General features: G+C 26.4%; 4 protein-coding genes across 4 annotated transcripts; 3 read left to right on the top strand and 1 right to left on the bottom strand.

The window, feature by feature from the left end:
- Window positions 1-9,502: 9,502 nt before the first annotated feature.
- OCT59_016933 (uncharacterized protein) lies at window positions 9,503-13,338 on the top strand (the record flags this gene model as incomplete). Its single annotated transcript, XM_066146023.1, has 2 exons — window positions 9,503-13,084; window positions 13,162-13,338. The coding sequence occupies 2 exons, from the start codon at window positions 9,503-9,505 to the stop codon at window positions 13,336-13,338; spliced, it is 3,759 nt and encodes a 1,252-aa protein (XP_066003751.1).
- A 394-nt stretch (window positions 13,339-13,732) lies between these two features.
- Window positions 13,733-14,008, top strand: OCT59_016932 (uncharacterized protein; the record flags this gene model as incomplete). Its single annotated transcript, XM_066146022.1, has 1 exon — window positions 13,733-14,008. The coding sequence occupies one exon, from the start codon at window positions 13,733-13,735 to the stop codon at window positions 14,006-14,008; it is 276 nt and encodes a 91-aa protein (XP_066003750.1).
- Window positions 14,009-18,118: 4,110 nt separating this feature from the next.
- Window positions 18,119-18,898, bottom strand: OCT59_016931 (uncharacterized protein; the record flags this gene model as incomplete). Its single annotated transcript, XM_066146021.1, has 1 exon — window positions 18,119-18,898. The coding sequence occupies one exon, from the start codon at window positions 18,896-18,898 to the stop codon at window positions 18,119-18,121; it is 780 nt and encodes a 259-aa protein (XP_066003749.1).
- Window positions 18,899-19,544: 646 nt separating this feature from the next.
- OCT59_016930 (uncharacterized protein) lies at window positions 19,545-20,133 on the top strand (the record flags this gene model as incomplete). The annotated part of the gene is made up of 3 exons (XM_066146020.1): window positions 19,545-19,553; window positions 19,791-19,915; window positions 20,058-20,133. The coding sequence occupies 3 exons, from the start codon at window positions 19,545-19,547 to the stop codon at window positions 20,131-20,133; spliced, it is 210 nt and encodes a 69-aa protein (XP_066003748.1).
- Window positions 20,134-20,931: the final 798 nt, after the last annotated feature.

Below are 20,931 nucleotides of genomic sequence, written 5' to 3'. Positions count from 1 at the left end.
TTTTCTTAAGGCAAATGTTACACAAACCAATCTTATCCAATTAGATTTGCTGGTCCAGGATAAGCATCTGGACCGTGGCCCAGGATAAGGATTATAATGCGCCATACTGTTCAAAAATCCCGGGTGGCCACCCTGGATGCATCCAGGGTAGCTACCCGGGATGTATCCAGGATCTACCCTGGATTAACAAACGCCGTACTGTTCAAAAATCCAGGATTGACCCTGGATAGATCCCGGGTAGTTACCCTGGATGCATCCAGGGTGATCACCCGGGATTTTGAAAATTTACCCTGGATGCAAACATTACCCTGGATGATCATTGAATTTCTACACGAGTCGTTACATATTATCTGTCACGTGATATATCACATTGCTCGTCTTAGCCAATGAGGATTCAATTTTTGTGATATCATCATTCTTATATCACCATTAGATTCATCTAAGCAAAAATGAAGCCAATAAAATATAAATTATTAGTTTCTAATTATTAGTTTATAGGATAACTCAAGCAATATTTTGTACAACGCTTTTCATCAATAATGATATAAAAAATATTTGCAAAATGTTTTTTATATATTAAAACACTTAGAAAAAAACGTTTTGCAACGTTTTTTATCAATAATAATATAAGAAAATGTTGCGAAACGTTTTTTTATATTGAAACACTATAAAAAAAACGTTTATACTTAGGAAAAAACGTTTCGCAACGTTTTTTATCAATAATAATATATAAAAATTTAAGTGTTTAAGTATTTTAATATAAAAATGTTTATGCCAATAGATCGTTATAGATATAATAAAATATTTCGAAAATTTTACCTAAATTTTTTTTCTAATAACAATAGATCGTATAATATAAGGCAGATATAAATAAAATTTTCTAATAATGTCAATAGATATAACGAAATCTTTCAGACATTTTTCTAAATTTTTTTCCTAATAAAATTTTCTGATTTATTTTTTTAATAATACCAATAGATCGCTATAGATCTTTCAGAAATTTTTTTTTTAATTTTTTTTTCTAATAATAGGTATAATACGTAAGATGATATTGTACAATAAAATTTTCCAATTTTTTTTTCAATAATGCCAATAGATCGCTATAGAACTTTCAGAAATTATTTTTTAATTTTTTTTTTCTAATAATAGGTATAATACGTAAGACAATATTGTATAAATAAAATTTTCCAATTTTTTTTTTTATAATAGTGCCAATAGATCGTTATAGTCTTAATAGTCTTATAGATATAATAAAATATTTCAGTAATTTTTCCTAAATTTTTTTTTCTAATAACAATAGATCGTATAATAATAAATAAGGAAATAAAATTTTCTAATAATGTCAATAGATATAACAAAATCTTTTAGAAATTTTTTCTAAATTTTTTTTCTAATAAAAATTTTCTGATTTATTTTTTTAATAAAGCCAATAGATCGCTATAGATCTTTCAGAAATTTTTTTTTTAAATTTTTTTTTCTAATAATAGGTATAATACGTAAGACAATATTGTATAAATAAAATTTTCCAATTTTTTTTTTTATAATAATGCTAATAAATCGTTATAGATATAATAGAATATTTCAAAAATTTTTTCTTCTAATAACAATAGATCGTATAATAATAAATAAGGCAGATATTGTATAAATAAAACTTTCCAATTTTTTTTAATAATAGCAATAGATCGTTATGGATCTCGGAATTTTTTTTTTGAATTTGTTTTTCTAATAGGTTAAAAATTTCCAATTTTTTTAATAATGCCAATAAACCTGACAAAATCTTTCAAAATTTTTTTTTAATTTTTTTTTCTAATAACAATAAATTGGTATAATACATATGACAAATATTTTATAAATAAAATTTTCCGATTTTTTTTTTAATAATGTCAATAGATCGTTATAAATATAATAAAATCTTTCAGAATTTTTTTTTTAAAAAATTTTTTTTCTAATAATAGCTATAATATATAAGACAGATATTGTGTAAATTTTCTAATAATACCAATAGATCGTTATGGATCTTTCAGAATTTTTTTTAAAATTTTTTTTTTCTAATAATGCGTAAGACAATATTGTATAAATAAAATTTTCCAAATTTTTTTTTATAATAATGCTAATAGATCGTTATAGATATAATAAAATATTTCAGAAATTTTTTCTAAGTTTTTTTTTCTAATAACAATAGATCGTATAATAATAAATAAGGCAGATATTGTATAAATAAAACTTTTCAATTTTTTTTAATAATAACAATAGATCGTTATGGATCTTTCGGAATTTTTTTTTAAATTTTTTTTTTCTAATAGGTTAAAATTTTCCAATTTTTTTTAATAATGCCAATAAACCTAACAAAATCTTACAGAAATTTTTTTTAATTTTTTTTTCTAATAATAACAATAAATTGTATAATACATATAACTGATATTGTATAAATAAAAATTCTCTATTTTTTTTTAATAATGCCAATAGTTCATTAAAGATCTTTCAGAATTTTTTTTTAAATTTTTTTATTTTCTAATGATAACAGTCGATATAATACATAAGACAGATATTACATAAATAAAATTTTTTGATTTATTTTTTAGTAATATTAATAGATCACTATAGATCTTTTTTTAAATTTTTTTTCTAATGATTGTATAATATATAAGACAAATATTGTATCATAAAATAAAATTTTCCAATTTTTTTTTAATGCCAATAGATATAACAAAATCGCATGGAAATTTTTTTTACCTTTTTTTAATAATAAAAATATTGTATATTAGAAACTGATAATTTATATCTCATTGGCCTCATAATATCATAAAAATTGAATTCTTATTGGCTGAGATATTTCAATTTGAAGTTTTAACGACAAATGTGATATATCACGTGACCGATAATATGTAACAACTGGTGTAGAAATTCAATGATCATCCAGGGTAAAATTTGCATCCAGGGTAAATGTTCAAAAATCCCGGGTGATCACCCTGGATGCATCCAGGGTAGCTACCCGGGATCTATCCAGGGTAAATCCTGGATGCATCCAGGGTGATCACCCGGGATGTATCCAGGGTCATCCTGGATTTTTGAACAGTACGGCGTTTAATAATCCAGGGTAAATCCTGGATACATCCCGGGTAGCTACCCTGGATGCATCCAGGGTGAACACCCTGGATTTTTGATCAGTACGGCGCGTCATAAAGGATGCTCCCCATATGGCAGTCAATGAAGTCACGAGGTCATGTTACCCATGTAGTACATGACATGTGATCAACATAAAATGACATTTAAGGTTAATTTTTACTTCCAATCGTATGACAAACTCTTTTACAAGTTTTTACAATGACTTCAAAATTTTTGGCCGAGTTATCTAATGATTATGAAAAACTTTTTGAAACCGAAATAGGATATGATGTTGTCATTTATGCTGGAGAAGAACCGAATGTTAAAGAAATCCATGCTCATTCAAGTATTTTATGCATTAGGTCTAAATACTTTTGTACGGCATTTTCTAATGAATGGGCAGAAAAAAAGGATGGGAAATTTATTTTAAGGAAACCAAATATTTCGTCTCATTTATTTAATATTATTCTCAGGTACATATTACGTTATAAAGTTTCAATAACTGGTTAAAAAAATATTAAATTAATAATTATTGAATTATATTTTTAAGATTTATTTATTGTGGAAACATTGAATTGAAAAATTTACAAGGACCAGATGTATTAAAATTGTTGATAGCTGTAGATGAACTTGGTGTTCAACAATTAATTTCTCATATTCAAGAATATTTAATTGAACATCAAACTGAATTTTTATATCAAAATCCAACTGGCATTCTTGAAGTTGTTTATCAGCATGAAACATTTACAGATTTATGGAATTTTTGTCTTGAAACAATTTGTGAAGAACCTGAAATTTTATTTGATTCTGATAAATTTTTTAATCTAAAAGTACCTTTATTAGAATTATTATTAAAAAGAGATGATTTAAATATGAAAGAAATCGAAGTTTGGAAAGGTTTATTGAAGTGGTGCTTGTTTCAGCAAAACATGGAAAATAATCCAACTAAATGGAGTACAGATGACATTACAAAGATTGAGAGGTTAATACATAGGTTTATTCCATTAATTAGATTTTATGATATTGAACCTAAAGATTTCTTTTACAAAGTTTATATTTACAAAGAAATCTTACCAAAAGAATTAATTAATGATCTTTTGGAATTTCATATTGTTCCTAATATTAAACTTAAAACCAATATAGCACCATCAAGAAAACCAATTTTAAAATTTAAAATTGATTCAACTTTAGTTCAATCAAATCATATTCCCCTTTTTATTTCATGGATCGTTAAAAAAGATTTTTCACATTACAATAATAGAAATATTCCCTATGATTTTAAATTATTATATCATTCGAATCGGGATGGATTTAATGCTGAATCATTTCATCAAAATTGTGATAATAAAGGAGCCACTATTTGGGTAGCAAAAATTCAAGGTTCAACACAATTAATTGGAGGATATAATCCACTTGATTGGGATGGAAATGGTGTTTGGAAATCTACTACAGATAGTTTTATGTTTAATTTTACAGATGGAAAAAATATCTCTACTGCAAAATTAGGTTATGTTAAATATCCAAATAATGCTATTTATTGTTCTAATAGTCAAGGTCCACAAATGGGTTATTTTTACTGTAAAGACAATAGTAAATGGAGTACTTATGCTAATAATACTATTTGCTATCCTGATATAGGTATTCCAACTTCTGAGTTTCCAGTAGATTATTTTGAAGTATTTCAAGTAGTTAAAAAATAAGAGTAATTTAAATATTCATTATATAATTGCTTTGTATTTTGCAATTATACAAATGAATAATTTATAATAAAAAATTAATATTTAAAATGCACTAGTTATGACGTTTTATAATATAATGGTTTAAAAAGGAAATTCATTACAAAGTTTATTGAATTCATTATCTAAAATTTTGTTAGTATTTTGCTATAATATAAGTTATAAATAGGGATATTATCAAACAATTGGAATATAAAATAATGTTATAAAATTGTGAATTTAGTAAATATATTCAAAAATAATGACACATTTATAAAACTTTAGATTTATTTATTTTGCTTTCTTTTACCATTATTTTTAATAGCCGAAGATTTAATTCTAGAATATGAACTAAATAACTTATACATAAAGTAACCTTGAAATCGTTGACCAAACGCTGTTTGATTAATTAGTATATTTATTAATTATTATCTAGAGGAAAATTCTGGAAACCGTTGAAGGAGCACTAGTATGATAATATCATTTCGATTAATGATTGTCCGATTAGCTAGATACTAAATTAAGGTTGGTCGTAATTATGGCATTTCATTGGATTTATAATGACGGATCAATTTTTCGCATTATATCACGTGATTCTATACAGATTTCCAAATAAGGAAATCGGAAAATGAGTTACATAAAGTTACACTAATTTCCGGAAGGAATTTAATTGTTGATCACTTAGTGTCATATGAAAATCATGACATGCATTAATTACAAGTTTTTCAACCAGTTTACAACTATTACAGCGAACAACATTAGAGACGGGTGCATGATTATGCCATGATACCATGCTATACACGCACAATGCATGTTCATGATTGCGCATCAAAGTGTACACAAAAATAGATTTTATACTATTTTTTATTAACTTTATTTTAACTTTACAATATACTATAATTAATGATACAAGATAAAATTATAATTTACTTCGGAACCTTTCTTTTTACTCAATTTTCTTTAGTTAACTGTAATAAGTTCTTACTAAAAATGGATTAGGATATAAATAATGAAGAAATTGATAGTGAAGATGAATAAATAAATCAAATAAAATCATATGTAATTTGCGCAACTTTATGTAATACATAATAATTATCACGCACTACTCAATCATGTGCATCATGCAGTGTGTAATGGCATTACGTGCATAAAACCATCTCTAACCAACACTATTTAACTCAATGATTACGTGATAATAATATTAGAATTGTTAAGGTATTGTTTGTAATAAAATTATTATCATTAATAATTGTAAAAATGCAATGAAATAAATTAATGCTTTCAATTTAAAATAATAAAGATAAACTTTCCGTATTATTAGAATTTTGATATTATTTTCCGACTTTAAATAATGGTGCATAAACGCAATAGAATAAATCTTACTAGGCTTATGGAATCTAAATAATATGAAAAATTCACATAGTATAAAATTACACCTTTGAAAACGGTTATGAAATGTCATATCTCACGAAATTAGTAAATTATAAAATACTAAAAAAATTAGTATCATTTAACTTAGCAAATCCTATTTATTTAAAAAGTATGATTGCAATTGGTATGATTTTGAAGTTTTGAAGAAAGGATCGTTGTAAATGGTCCAAAAAAATTATATTTTTTTTAAAAAATGTTCTAAAAGTCTACGATAAACAAACAGTGTATTTAGAGGCGTATAGAAATTTTTTGTTTTTTCTTATTCAAGGATATTAACTAACATTCATTATTTTTTTACAGGGGTGGACTTTGCATTTAAAGAAAGGCGAGTATGTAAAATATATTTGAAGAGTAATGTGAATTTTTTTTTTTTTTTGATTAAATCAATGAAATAAAATGACTCGTAAAAAAAATGTGAATGTTTACTAACTTTCTTTAATTAATTATTCGAAATGGTCTTTGGACAAATTTGATAATAGATTCGTATTATCTCTTACAGTATCCTTTAAAAAAGAAATTGAATGTAAATAATAAACTTTTTATAGTGATCAACATCATGTGCATGTTACTATATTTATGCGAACATGTTTGCCAAAATCCGGGTAGGATAATACATAAAAATTCTTTTTTTGTAAATATAATCATTATCATACAATCATTATTATTTTACAATTATTATTGCTAATAGTTTTATTACAACAATACCTTAACAATTCTAATATTACTCAAAAAAAGATTGTGGTATGACTATACAATAATATTTCGAGTTCTAAAAAAAAATTCCATCTTGAATAGTTTTTATGAATAATATCAACGTACGTCTCTTTCCTTACTCACATTCTACGAAATACTTCCTATATTTCGTTGCTAATATAATTAGTCACATAATCGTCTCAAATTAATCTTAAGTTCGCATAAACTTATTATAATTTTATGTTCATTTAGAAAAATATTTGTCTTGATTGTTGAATTTTCATTTACTGGCAAAAATCTTGTCAGATTAATTATTAATCAGGTTTACAATCTGTTCTAAGTTTCACATAACCCAAACTATAAATATCAGCTTCTCTAGAAATTAATATAATATTATGCAAAGATGAATTCACATCACAAAAAATAAAAAAGATTTGCTTAATATATTTAAAATTATTAAGACGTAACTTTGTTTTGGCCATTGAATATCATTTTTGAATAATTTAGCTTTTCGTTAAATCCTCTAAACCCTCTACACAAACTTTTAGAACGGTTAAAGTATATAACTTTATTTAAGAGAAGATTTAACTTTAAGTGCTGCGTCACAAAGTACACATTCCGAACATGCCCATATATATAACACTAAAAAATAATTATCAATTAATTGATTAAAGAATTAACAAATAAAGTTTATGATATCTCTTCGATGGTCTGGTTGCTAAAGAAATATACCTTTATGGTTATTTCTTACAAGTAATGCTGCGGGGCCATCCGGAAGTAGTTCCGACTTAGACGTAAAAAAAGTACTTCTTTGAAGTAGAGCTGATTATTAAACTTCACTGATCATAAACTATATACCTTTTTTGTAATGATATATGTTATCCCTTGACTTCTGATAATTTGTTCATCTGTATGCAAAAATTTAAACAGCGACAAACCACAAAAAAAAATTATATTCTCATTTTTACGCAATAAATTTAGGTTTTGTTCTAATAAATTCGGATTAGAGTATCAACACGCCAACTTATCCCAGTTATTACTTTAAATAATAATATAATAAATTAATAATAAAATTATTTTATGATAAAGTCTAGAAAATATATTATTAAGACGACTTATTATTGCTAGTCAAGAAATAAAATGTATTGAACCACCTATAATTCGTTATTATAGTTATGCTTTTAAGTAAAGATTTTTTTTTCGATAATTAACTTGCTTTTTATACTATAAGCAAAATTGTCCCCAAGTTAAATTACATTTACCTCAAAATTATATAAATTTTTGATTCAAATTGATGATTATACTTTTGATAGTACAAACACAAAATAAACTACCATAATTTCACAAATAATACAACTATTAATAATCTATCTGCTGATAGCTCTTTCAATCTAAGCTGCTAGTGTATATTATACAACAAATCCACGGAAAATTTTGATGAAACAATTAACTTCATTAATCCGTGCGAACGACGTCAACAACATTAGTTAATACACCTGAATTGTTAGACACAGCAGAAATCCAGGATATGACAATTCCATTTTAACTCTTGAATTATAGAATGGTATATTCAAAAAAAAACCAGATTCCGAGGTTGAGACGAAGTTGCGAATAATATCATCTGCGGCAAGGATCATGTCACGTGTTATTTATACTTTTCTAATAACCCGACTAGGGATGGCTCGGTCGGTTACAGCAAAATTTGAAATATAGTGGACACGTTTATTGTCAGAATTGTCGGGTACTCGGGTTACTTGGCTAGTCGGGTTATCAGAAAAGAAAATAACTGAACATGGGTATACCTTAATTAAATTTTTAATATAATATTTATACTACGCCATCATTAATAACTTTTTAAAAAAATCCTCAAAAGTCGGCAATTCGCTTGGGACCGATGCTGGCCACCGTTACTAGGGCTGGTTTCAAATTTTAAGCATTTCTGACTTCGGATTGAACTTTATCACTTTTTATCAGTAAGTTAATCTATCCTGGGAATAAAATTTATTTTTAAATAATCATATCAAAACTCAGGCCGATTTGAACCGATTAACGTCCCTATTACCAATAAACAAAAATGAATAAAATGAAAGTATATATAAAATTGGAAATGATCATTTTTCTTGTTACCTATATTGGGGTATGGCGAGCCATGTTAGACAAAAGTGTGCCAAATTTATGGCAGGTGCAGCAGATACAACAGGTATCGCAGCAGGTGTTGTGGCAAGTGCAGCGGCAGGTGCCTGCTGCGACACCTGCACCTGCCGTAAAATTCGGCACACTTTTGTTTAGTACGGCTCGCCATACTAACAAAAATTAGATTAGATTGACAATAGAAAGAAATGGAAATTTCTATGCAAGTACGCCAAAAAATACGCAACAATGATTGTGTTAATGTGGACGTCCGCATGATATATTAATATTACGCCAACTTTCCAAAATAATTCTCGTATAGTATAAATAACCTGATTTGGATTCTTTTAATATTTTAATATTAAATAGACAAAAAAAATAAATTTTAAATTGGCAACTTTTTGTCTGAAATAGCAACTTCCATTAAAATGAATGATTCAAGTGATAATATTAATTTGTTAGAAAAAGAGTTTTATCTGCATGAAAAAGCAGAAAATGGTGATAAGGATGCAATGCACAGTTTGGCTGTACATTATTACAATGATAAAGGAACAGAAAAAAATCTAGAAAAAGCCTTTTATTGGTTTCAAAAAGCAGCAGAAAATGGTGATAAAATTGCAATGAATAATATAGCCATGTGTTACGAAGATGCTAAAGGAACAATAAAGAATCTAGAAAAAGCCTTTTATTGGTATCAAAAAGCAGCAGAACATGGTGATAGAGATGCAATGAAAAGTTTAGCCTTATATTATAGTAGTGGAGAAGGAACAGAAAAGAACCTAGAAAAAACCTTTTATTGGTATCAAAAAGCAGTAGAAAATAATAATAAAAATGCGATGTACAATTTAGCAAAATGCTATGAAAATGGAGAAGGAACAGAAAAGAACATAGAAAAAGCCCTTTATTGGTATCAAAAAGCAGCAGAAAATGGTGATAAAGCTGCAATGTATAATTTAGCTATGCTTTACTACTATGGCGAAGGAACAGAAAAGAATCTAAAAAAGACCTTTTATTGGACTCAAAAAGCAGTAGAAAATGGTAATGATAGTGCAACATACGGTTTAGCTATACTTTATTACAAAGGTGAAGGTACAGAAAAGAGCCTAGAAAAAGCCTTTTATTGGTTTCAAAGAGCAGCAGAAAATGGTGATAAAGATGCAATGTATATTTTAGCTGTAAATTATTACAATGGTAAAGAAATAGAAAAGAACCTAAAAAAAGCCTTTTATTGGTTTCAAAAGGCAGCAGAAAATGGTAATAAAAGTGCGATGCACAATTTAGCCAAATGCTATGAATATGGAAATGGAACAGAAAAGAATCTAGAAAAATCTTTTAATTGGCATCAAAAAGCAGTAGAAAATGGTGATAAAGGTGCAATAACCTGTTTAGCTATACATTATTACAATGGTAAAGGAACAGAAAAGAACTTAAAAAAAGCCTTTTATTGGTTTCAAATAGCAGCAGAAAATGGTAATAAAAGTGCAATGAATAATTTAGCTGAATGCTATATAACTGGAGAAGGAACAGAAAAGAATCTAGAAAAAGCCTTTTACTGGTACCAAAAAGCAGCAGAAAATAATAATAAATATACAACTAAATGTTATGAAAATGGAGAAGAAGAAGAAAAGAATCCAGAAAAAACCTTTTATTGGTATCAAAAAGTAGCAGAAAATGGTGATGATAGTGCAATGTATAGTTTAGCTACACTTTATTATAATGGAGAGGGAACAGAAAAGAATCCAAAAAAAGCCTTTTATTGGTGTCAAAAAGCAGCAGAAAATGGTAACAAAGATGCAATGAATGGTTTAGCTTTATATTATGAAAATGGAGAAGGAACAGAAAAGGACCTAATAAAAACCTTTTATTGGTATCAAAAAGCAGTAGAAAATGATAATAAAAATGCGATGTACAATTTATCAAAATGTTATGAATATGGAAATGGAACAGAAAAAACCCTAGAAAAAGCCTTTTATTTGTATCAAAAAGCAGCAGAAAATGGTGATACAGACGTAATGCACTATTTAGCTCATTGCTATGAAAATGGAAAAGGAACAAAAAAGAACTTAGAAAAAGCTTTTAAATGGCATCAAAAAGCAGTAGAAAATGGTGATAAAACTGCAATAAAGTGTTTAGCTAACCATTATTACAATAATGAAGGAACAGAAAAGAATCTAGAAAAAGCTTTTAATTGGCATCAGAAAGCAGCAGAAAATGGTGATAAAACTGCAATAAACAGTTTAGCTAACCATTATATCAATGGTGAAGGAACGGAAAAGAATTTAGAACAAGCCTTTTATTGGTATCAAAAATCAGCAGAAAATGGTGATAAAAATGCTTTTCACAGTTTAGCTACATGTTACAGATATGGAGAAGGAACAGAAAAGAATCTAGAAAAAGCTTTTAATTGGCATCAAAAAGCAGCAGAAAATGGTGATAAAACTGCAATAAACTGTTTAGCTAACCATTATTACAATGGTGAAGGAATAGAAAAGAATTTAGAAAAAGCCTTTTGTTGGTATCAAAAAGCAGCAGAAAATGGTGAGAAAAATGCTTTTCACAGTTTAGCTACATGCTATGAAAATGGAGAAGGAACAGAAAGGAATTTAGAAAAAACCTTTTATTGGCACCAAAAAGCAGTAGAAAATGGTGATAAAGATGCAATGATCTGTTTAGCTGCACATTATTACAATGGAGAAGGAATAGAAAAAAATCTAGAAGAAGCCTTTAATTGGTATCAAAAAGCAGCAGAAAATGGTAATAAAGATGCAATGAATAATTTAGCTAAATGCTATGAAAATGGTATAGGGACAGAAAAGAATCTAAAAGATGCCTTTTATTGGTATAAAGAAGCAGCAATAAATTGTAATGAGATTGCTTCACACACTTTAGCTACACGTTACAGATATGGTAAAGGAACAGAAAAGGATCTAAAAGATGCCTTTTATTGGCATGAAAAAGCAGCAGAAAATGGTGATAAAAATGCAATGAGCTGTTTAGCTGACCATTATTACAATGGTAAAGGAATAGAAAAGAATTTAGAAAAAGTCTTTTATTGGCATCAAAAAGCAGCAGAGAATGGTGATACAAATGCTTTTCACAATTTAGCTACATGTTTCAGATATGGTAAAGGAACAGAAAAAAATTTAGAAAAAGCCTTTTATTGGCATCAAAAAGCAGTAGAATGTGGTGATTATAATGCAATAAGCTGTTTAGCTAGTCATTATTTAGATGGCGAAGGAACAGAAAAGAATATGGAAAAAGCCTCTAATTTGTATCAAAAAGCAGCAGACAATGGTTACAAACTAGCATTTTACAGATTAGCAACATATTACTATTACAATGGTAAAGAAATGGGAAAGAATCTAGAAAAAGCCTTTTATTGGTTTCAAAAAGCAGCAGAAAATGGTGATATAGCTGCAATGAATAATTTAGCCAAATGCTATGAAAATGGAGAAGGAACAGAAAAGAATCTAGAAAAAACCTTTAATTGGTATCAAAAAGCAGCAGAAAATGGTGATATAGCTGCAATGAATAATTTAGCTAAACTTCATTATGATGGTAAAGGAACAGAAATGAATGTAGAAAAAGCCTTTTATTGGTATAAAAAAGTGACAGAAAATATTAATAATCATAGTATTGATAAATTTTGTGAAGAATGTAAACAACCATTTATTGATTACTACTGGTGTCAGCAATGTAATACTAAGAAATTTCAGCAAGATCTTTCAAAATGGACAAGTAAAAATGAATTTGTTGATAAATTTATTCGAGAAGCACAACTAAATGCTAAAAACAGTTATGATGTTTTGGAGTGGATACCTTATAATAGATTGAGAGATATTAATTATATTAGTAAAGGTGGATTTGGTATTATTTATGAAGCTATTTGGTTAGATGGACCTATTAATAGTTGGAATTTTGATAAGCAACAATGGAGTAGGCAATCAAATCATGAAGTCATTCTTAAAAGCCTCAATGACTCATCAAAATTTGATGAATTTATAAATGAGGTATGGTTTGTTTTATTTTATTTATTTATTTATTTTTTTTAATATTAAACTAATAATTTTGATTATTTATAATATAGTGGAAGTATCATTATAATTGTCAGAAAAAATCATTTTCAAAATTCATTCAATTCTTTGGGATTACTCAAGATCCAAAAAATTCAAATTACATACTAGTAATGAGTTATGCAAAAAAAGGAGACTTAAGAAAATGTTTATCTGACATGGTCAAACTTGAATGGCAATACAAATTATAATTATTAAAAAATATTATTTTGGGGCTTAAAACGATGCATGTATCAAATCTTGTTCATACATTGTGATCTTCATGATGGTAATATTTTAATGTCAGATAATTATGAAGCATATATTATTGATTTAGGATTATGTAAGCCTATAAATGACTCACTACAGGCTGAAAATGAAACAAACTATGGAGTTTTACCTTATATGGCACCTGAAATATTAAAAAACGATCCCTATACTTCAGCAAGAGATATCTATAGTTTCTCAATGATAATGTGGGAATTTACATCAGGTGTTCCTCCGTTTAGTAACAAAGTATATGATAATTGTCAACTTATTTTAGATATCTGTAATGGGGAACGTCCTGAAATTATAAAAGGTACTCCAAAATGTTATATAGATTTAATGAAAAAATGTTGGGATGGAAAGCCAGAAAATAGACCAACTATAGTAAGTCTTGAACATATTATAACTCAATGGTTTAGAAGTGTTAGCAAATATTATGAATTAAATGAGGAAAATGATGAACACTTTGCATATATGGATGATGATATATTACAATTTAGGAGCGATATAGAAGAATTTGTAGAGGCTAATAAGTCATTATTATCACAAGAACAAACAAATACTTACATTGAACAATCTCGTCCACAATTATCTAATACAAGTCGCTCATTTTAAATTATATATCAAACTTCACTTTCTAAAGAAGAATCAGAAAAATATGATAATCTTATGATATAATAAATCTCTACTCATAAATTACAAATTCATCCAAATATAGATTCTAGTTTATATTTTAAAACTTTCTAATTTTTCTTAAAACCTTTAATTCATTATCTCATAATTATCTAGTGAAAATGTTGAAAATTAACTACTATTTGATGCATGGTCAATTAAGGACAAATCAGAAATAAATTCCACAGGATCAAGTAGAGAAAGCTTTCAGAGTAGTTTGATATAGACATAAACTTAGATACTAGATACTTTAGAGTGCTGAATGAGGTAGCAGTATAATTGTAAAAGTTTTGTAATTTGTTGAATAAGCTATCTATTGTTTATTTCCGTTTTTATTAAACAATTTATTATTTTGTATTTATCATTAACATTTTGCTATAAAGTATTTACTTTTTAAAATAGAAAATTATAGTTCAAAAAAAAATATTTATTAATACATCCAGTACTGGATATGATATTTGTATAAAAAACTTATTTCAGATATCCGGATATCCCAATTTTTATTTGACAAATATTCGGTTAAAAATACAAGATTGTTTTTTTGCTTTGTGAACTTGGATTTGTTCACTGTTTCTTTTGTTGAAAGAGTCAAAAGAGGACTTGAATAAGAATAGGTGTTAAAAACGAAAAAAGAAAAGTGAAGAAATGAGCAAAATGAAATAATCAAAAAAAAAGATAAAAAGTAAATAAATGAAAAACTTAATTACCAACAAGGAACGTCAATTTCGTTTTTAAAAAGAAGGTATCCTCAAAATTGCATGTTCTTACAACTGAAATTAAAAAATTAAGAGTTATTTACAAAAATTCCAAATAAAAAAACTATATTACCATATGTCATTATAATTTTAAGTACTAAAATCTGACGTAAATTTCTTATTAAGATAAAGTGATAGATTCAGGAATGGTATTCTCTTATATATATCGTGTATATCGTGAATAATAATATGTTGAAAATATATGCTATAATGAGTGTATGAATAATTTTTATTGAACTTTATAAGTATTACTTATCTCCTGGCTAATTAGGAATAAGTAAAATTTTACTAGGATTGGATAAATGATCGGCCGAAGGCTGATCATGTTCCGATTCTAAGTAAAATTTTACTATTCCAATTAGCCAGGAGATAATTGATTTATCCCCTGCCATTTACACAATAGTAAGTGTTTTATAGTATATCGTGAGTATAATATAGTATATTTAATTGTTGAATCTTATTTTTCTTTTGCTTGGTTTTTTTTTTATTTTAAAAGATTTTAAAAAAATAATTGAATTTTAAAAGCTTCGGAACTATTACTATTACACTTGAAAAATAATATTGAGATTACAAATAAATTAAAAGAAAGATTTTCTCATTTGGAAAATGCAAATCTTTCCAAATTACTCAAATTTTCAAATCAGTCCATTATAGTATAATCAATAGTTAATTTTTACCGCAAAATTTCCTAGAAACGGATAAATAAATACATATAAATTTTGCTACCCAGTAGGTATAACTACAATTGCATAATCGTGTAAATGGTGCCGATCAGGGGATAATAGTTATTATAACTTTTGATATAATTTTTAAGAAGAATCATTATTGCAATAAAAATGAAGCTATTTATTTATACTTTTGTTGGCCAAAATATACGCATACCTGCCACACATTAAAGTCATGATCACATAATCAAATTTATAACAGACTATCTGATAGTTTAGCCGATTATGTAAAATCTTTTACTTTTTTATTCTGATAGAATTTTAACATTTAAAGATTAAGAATGTTAAATCAACATAATCAAATGGGGAGTGGGGACTTGAACCTAAGTCAATTCAAGTAAAACTAGACTTTTCGACTCTCTGAGTTAGCTTCTGTCAAAACTATAGTGGATCCAAAGCTGCTTACGACCCTAGCAATATTACTTAAACATAACGTAGACGAAAATCACGTGCACTCAAGTTTAAAAGACTAGTCAAACTATTTATGCTTATATTTTTGTTCCATATTTTTTTGCTCACAATCAGGTTCAGTTACTATTTATTAATGTGATTAGGTTTGTAAACCCGACATGTAATAATACAAAAAAAGGTGAAATTTCACCTTTATCACTCACTATTCATTTAAATATGCCAAAGTATATTCTTTATAAAATATTTTATGATTTTACCTTGAAATGTATACGATACTTTTATTATTATTTATTCTATTCTATTTCTTTATTTTATTTTGTTGTGGAAATAAAAACCGCGTTTTTTATACTCCTGTATATTAAATGCAAAATTTGTTGAAAAATTTTTTGTAACCTTGGTAGTATAAAGGCTTGAATAAAGACTTTTCTATTTAATACATATAAAAATTATTTTTTGTTACAATTATTAAATTATGCAATTATAAGAAAATTTTATTATTTAGTTTCTAAAATTACAAATAATTTGTTCGTTTATTTTAATAAAAAAAAATGACAATAAATATTATAAAATGAGAAATATTTAAACATATGTTTCTTTATATTGTTTCTTTTAAAATTACTAAACTTAACCAGGGGAAATTCGCCAGGTTTATACTTTTTTTTTTAACTTAAATAAAAATAAATGTCAAAAAGAAGATTTTTAAGTTAAAATGTCAATTATTTAGAAAATTTTTAGGAAAAAATGAAATTTTTGTTTTTTGTGAATTTAAAAAAATTTTATTAACCAATTTCCAAATTTTTTTTACAGTTAGTATTCAATTAAATTTATTTAATATATTTATCAATGTTTACTATTTAGTTTTTTTTTTATGGGGGTGGTAAATTTTACCCAGTGAAAATTAGCAATACCCTTTTTTTATTAAAAATTACAAGTATTTTTAAGATAATTATACATCGTAAGAATTTATTTTAATAGTTAATAAATATTATTCATCCACAAAATCAAATTGTAACGGATCTCAAAGTGAGTCTAAACTATTTTTATATTTTTGATTATTTTTACTATGACTATTGTGTCGTACTTTTTCTATTTGGAAATAAACTGAATGAATTAATAATGCAAATTTACGAATAAAATTTTCTTTGGAAAATAGAATTCTAGTAAAACAATAATTTTTGGAAATTTCATTGGAATACGTAATTGTGAGAAGCATTCTTTAAATTACATAAAAGAATTCTTTAATTCTTTTTTCTTTGTTTTTCGTCATTTATCATAATCAATATCAAAGAAATTTAAAACAATTTCATTGTACAATCAAAGGCCGATGACGCACCTCACGAGGACAGTCTTAAAAAAGCAACATTGCTTCACGCCGAGCAGTAACCGCAGCAATGCTGCGCGGCACTTTGGTGAAAAAAAGCTAAAATGGGAGGAAGAAAAGGACCGCTTTTCACTAAAGAGGTATGTTGAAGTAATTAAAGGAAAATATTAATTTCTTTTTTTTTTAAAAAAAAAACAAAAATTTTTTTTACAGATTGATAATATTATTATGGAGTTAATGAAGAAATGTGGGCATCTACCTAAACCTTATGTAAAGGTTCGTGAAGCTATCCCGCAATATACTTCAAAGCAAATACGTCGACAGTAAGTCATAAATATACAGTATGTACTATATATATATATATTGTTTTTTAAGAATATTTACTAATTGTTATTCATGATTCAGTTGGATCAGTCGATTCGACCCACGTCGTAAGTAAAAATTACATTTCGTTATAATTTTATTTATTTTAATTTAACCTTGATGATTTCTTTTTTCTCTTCTAGTTTAAATTATGCATGAATTAATTTAATACAAAGTTCAATAAAAAAAAAGTAAATAAGGATCTGCCGAAATCTAATAGATTTAACTTTTATTTGTAATAAATATCTTAAAGCTTAATTAATTTTTTGAGTTAAAATCTTAGAAATTCATAATAAATTACATAACAACACTCGAGAAATATTTACTAAAGCTAATATATTACGATAAAATTAAGTTTATGATTCCTCATGTAAATGACGAAAACGAAAAAAAATGAATTAAGGAAATAATAACAACTGATGTTAAAATTGATTAAAAGAATTGTAAGCTAATTTTTCTTGTCATAATTTACCGATGATTAGTAAAGTAAATATATATATTGTACTCTATTTATCCTAAAGGCGAATAATAAATAATGCGAATTTATATAAATAATTAATGAGTGGTATTCGAAATTATTTTGCTGAAGTACAAAAGTATTGAAATCGTCTTGTTGTGTACGAATGACATTATCTTTCAACCCATTTGTATCTTGGTGAGTATGATCATTGCTTGGAAAATAACTATCATTATAATTTTGAATGTCTTCCATTGAAACGGTTTGTGTTATCTTTTCATGATTCACAACGTCATTACAAAACGAATTTGTATTTCTATTACAGTGCATTCGATTGAAAAGTTTTTGTTTCAGGCTTTGTTCAAGATCGAACTTTTGATTTAATGATAATAATTCGATATCAAAATTCATTTCACAAATTTCATTATTCAAAACATTTTCAATTAAAGAGTTTGGAAGTAATTTGCAAGTAACATGATATTTTGTAGAAGGATCGTTTGGATGTTGATAAAAGAACTCGTGACTATACCGGTCATAATTGTCAAAAGAAGAATCATTTTGTAAAATAATTTTACAAGTTATGAGATAAAAGGAATTAACATAAAAATGATAAAATTTTAAATAACTTATAACTGGCAATGTTTCTTGATATTGCATAACAACAGGATTTGTTACATTATGAGAAGCAAAATCAAGTGATTCGTTAGTTGTTATATCGAAAGAGTGAGTTGAAACAGGTTGAGAATAATACATGGTAAATAATTGTCTGTCATAACATAAATTGTTATCCATATTATTCATATTGTACTTAGTATTTTTTTAAGAGTCAATACCAGATTTCTGAGTTTATATACAAAAATCTATAGACAAAGGTATTACATCATGTAACATCGGATGTTTCAAATTTATCATGTCTTTTACATAAATAAGCGCGAAAAGGGAAATCTAATCTTTCATTTTTATTTATTCTTATTTATCTTGTTTACACAACATGTACGAATATAGTTGAGCTCAAATTGAATATCAGAGTAAAAAATTCATTATGTAATCATACTGCTTATTGACGTAATTAAATTTATATTAATCTGCGACCTTATAAACGGTAATTAGCGTTAATTCGATCGGCAAATACATATGAATATGTATAAAGCAAATATTGTCCCCGTTTTCAAGAAACTTGCGATTTTAGAAAGCATTATATTTAGCTTTGGTTAAGGAGTTTTTTGATTAAGGGGTTTTTTCTTATTATTAAATTTCCTAAAGTTATTATTTCATATTAATTCTAAAAAAAAATTTGCTTGTATCTTTATTATTAAAAGGATAGATCTCTATAGGACAAGATTTTAACCTTGGAGTTAGATTGTTTGCCATATTTGGCTAACAAGTAAATGCATTTTTCATATTCGCCGATCTGCAGAATGCATTTTACCCATTCTTTCAAAAATATATGAACCAGGTAATTCCGTAATGATCAACAAATAATGAATTCATGGAAGTTCAAAAAAAGTATTTGAAAAGTTCACACACTATTCTATTTATACTTGTAGCTGAAATCGGCCAAGTTTCGGATTTCGGCCAGTTTTGTTTATAAAATCTTGCTTCCGAAACCAAAAACCCTTGCCGAAGTTCGAAACCTTGATCGGTATACAACACGCCTTTACATTTTACACTTCCACTACGCAATTTGCTGTAGTCTGTCGACTATGACCTAATTACGTCTATAATCTATATAATTTATATTCCATATTCTATAAATTCTTTAAATAACGTAGGCAAGTGTCATTTGAACAAAAATATTTTAGGAATTGCATTTTGGCTGTAAGTATATTATATATTAAGAAAGTAACCAAAAATAACATATGTATGGTTAAATGGGTAATGAATATTTGAACGTACATATAATTACAATTGTAAGAATATTTGGAATATTTGTTAAAGTTAAATAACTCTCATATTTTAGGCAAGTGTTCACAAATGATTCGTTCCATTCTATTGATAATTTTAAAATCAATTTATCAGGAGAATGTTCAAATTAGCTATGGACGGCTGGCTCTTCATCCTTACTGACGTCACTAATTACATTTGTTACGAATTTTTTTATTCTTGATAATACATAATAATAAAATTTTATAAAAAATTCTAATATTATTTAATTAGTAAATTTGGTCATTCGGCAACGAATGTTCAGTTGTATATATAATAAAATATAAAAAGGAAAGGGAGACCAACGGATTTAGGAAGAAGCTCTTTAGTAAGGAATTTAGTTATTAGAAATAGTAGTAGGATGGAACGAATATTTCAGAACGCCGAGTGAAGCAGCATTCCCTTTTGATTTTTTAATAAAGAAATCCTTAGATCCTTTCCGATTTTTCCAATAAAACACTAATTATTCCTTTTTTATTGTACTTATTATTTACCGATTATTATAAATTTATTCTTTGAAATAAATTAGTAGTAAGGCATTCGAGGATTAGACAGTATTCGGTGATGGTTACTTCAAAATGGGTATATTATTCCTAAAATTACACTATTTTAAAAATTATCCAATTTAAATCTGCTGAATTTTTTAATTTTTTTTTCATCACAATAATTTTTAGATTATTATGTTCGCATAGTAGTAATGATAGTATTCAGTTATTCTATTTGTAACATTAAATCAAGTGGGTTATATCCTCCAATTATTTCATTTTAACTATCCATATAAAGCTCAGTTATTTATTCCTATTATTGCAAAAAATGATTTAAAACAAATTCTGATTCAATCAACAGGACTAGCACATCTTTATTGACATTATGTAAGAAAAAATAAAATATTATAACTAGCGCATTTTAAA

The sequence above is a fragment of the Rhizophagus irregularis genome, chromosome 25, assembly GCF_026210795.1.
Source record: "Rhizophagus irregularis chromosome 25, complete sequence".
NCBI lineage: Eukaryota > Fungi > Glomeromycota > Glomeromycetes > Glomerales > Glomeraceae > Rhizophagus > Rhizophagus irregularis.
Note: the sequence above shows the minus strand (reverse complement) of the source record. Positions and strands in the feature narration are given on the sequence as shown.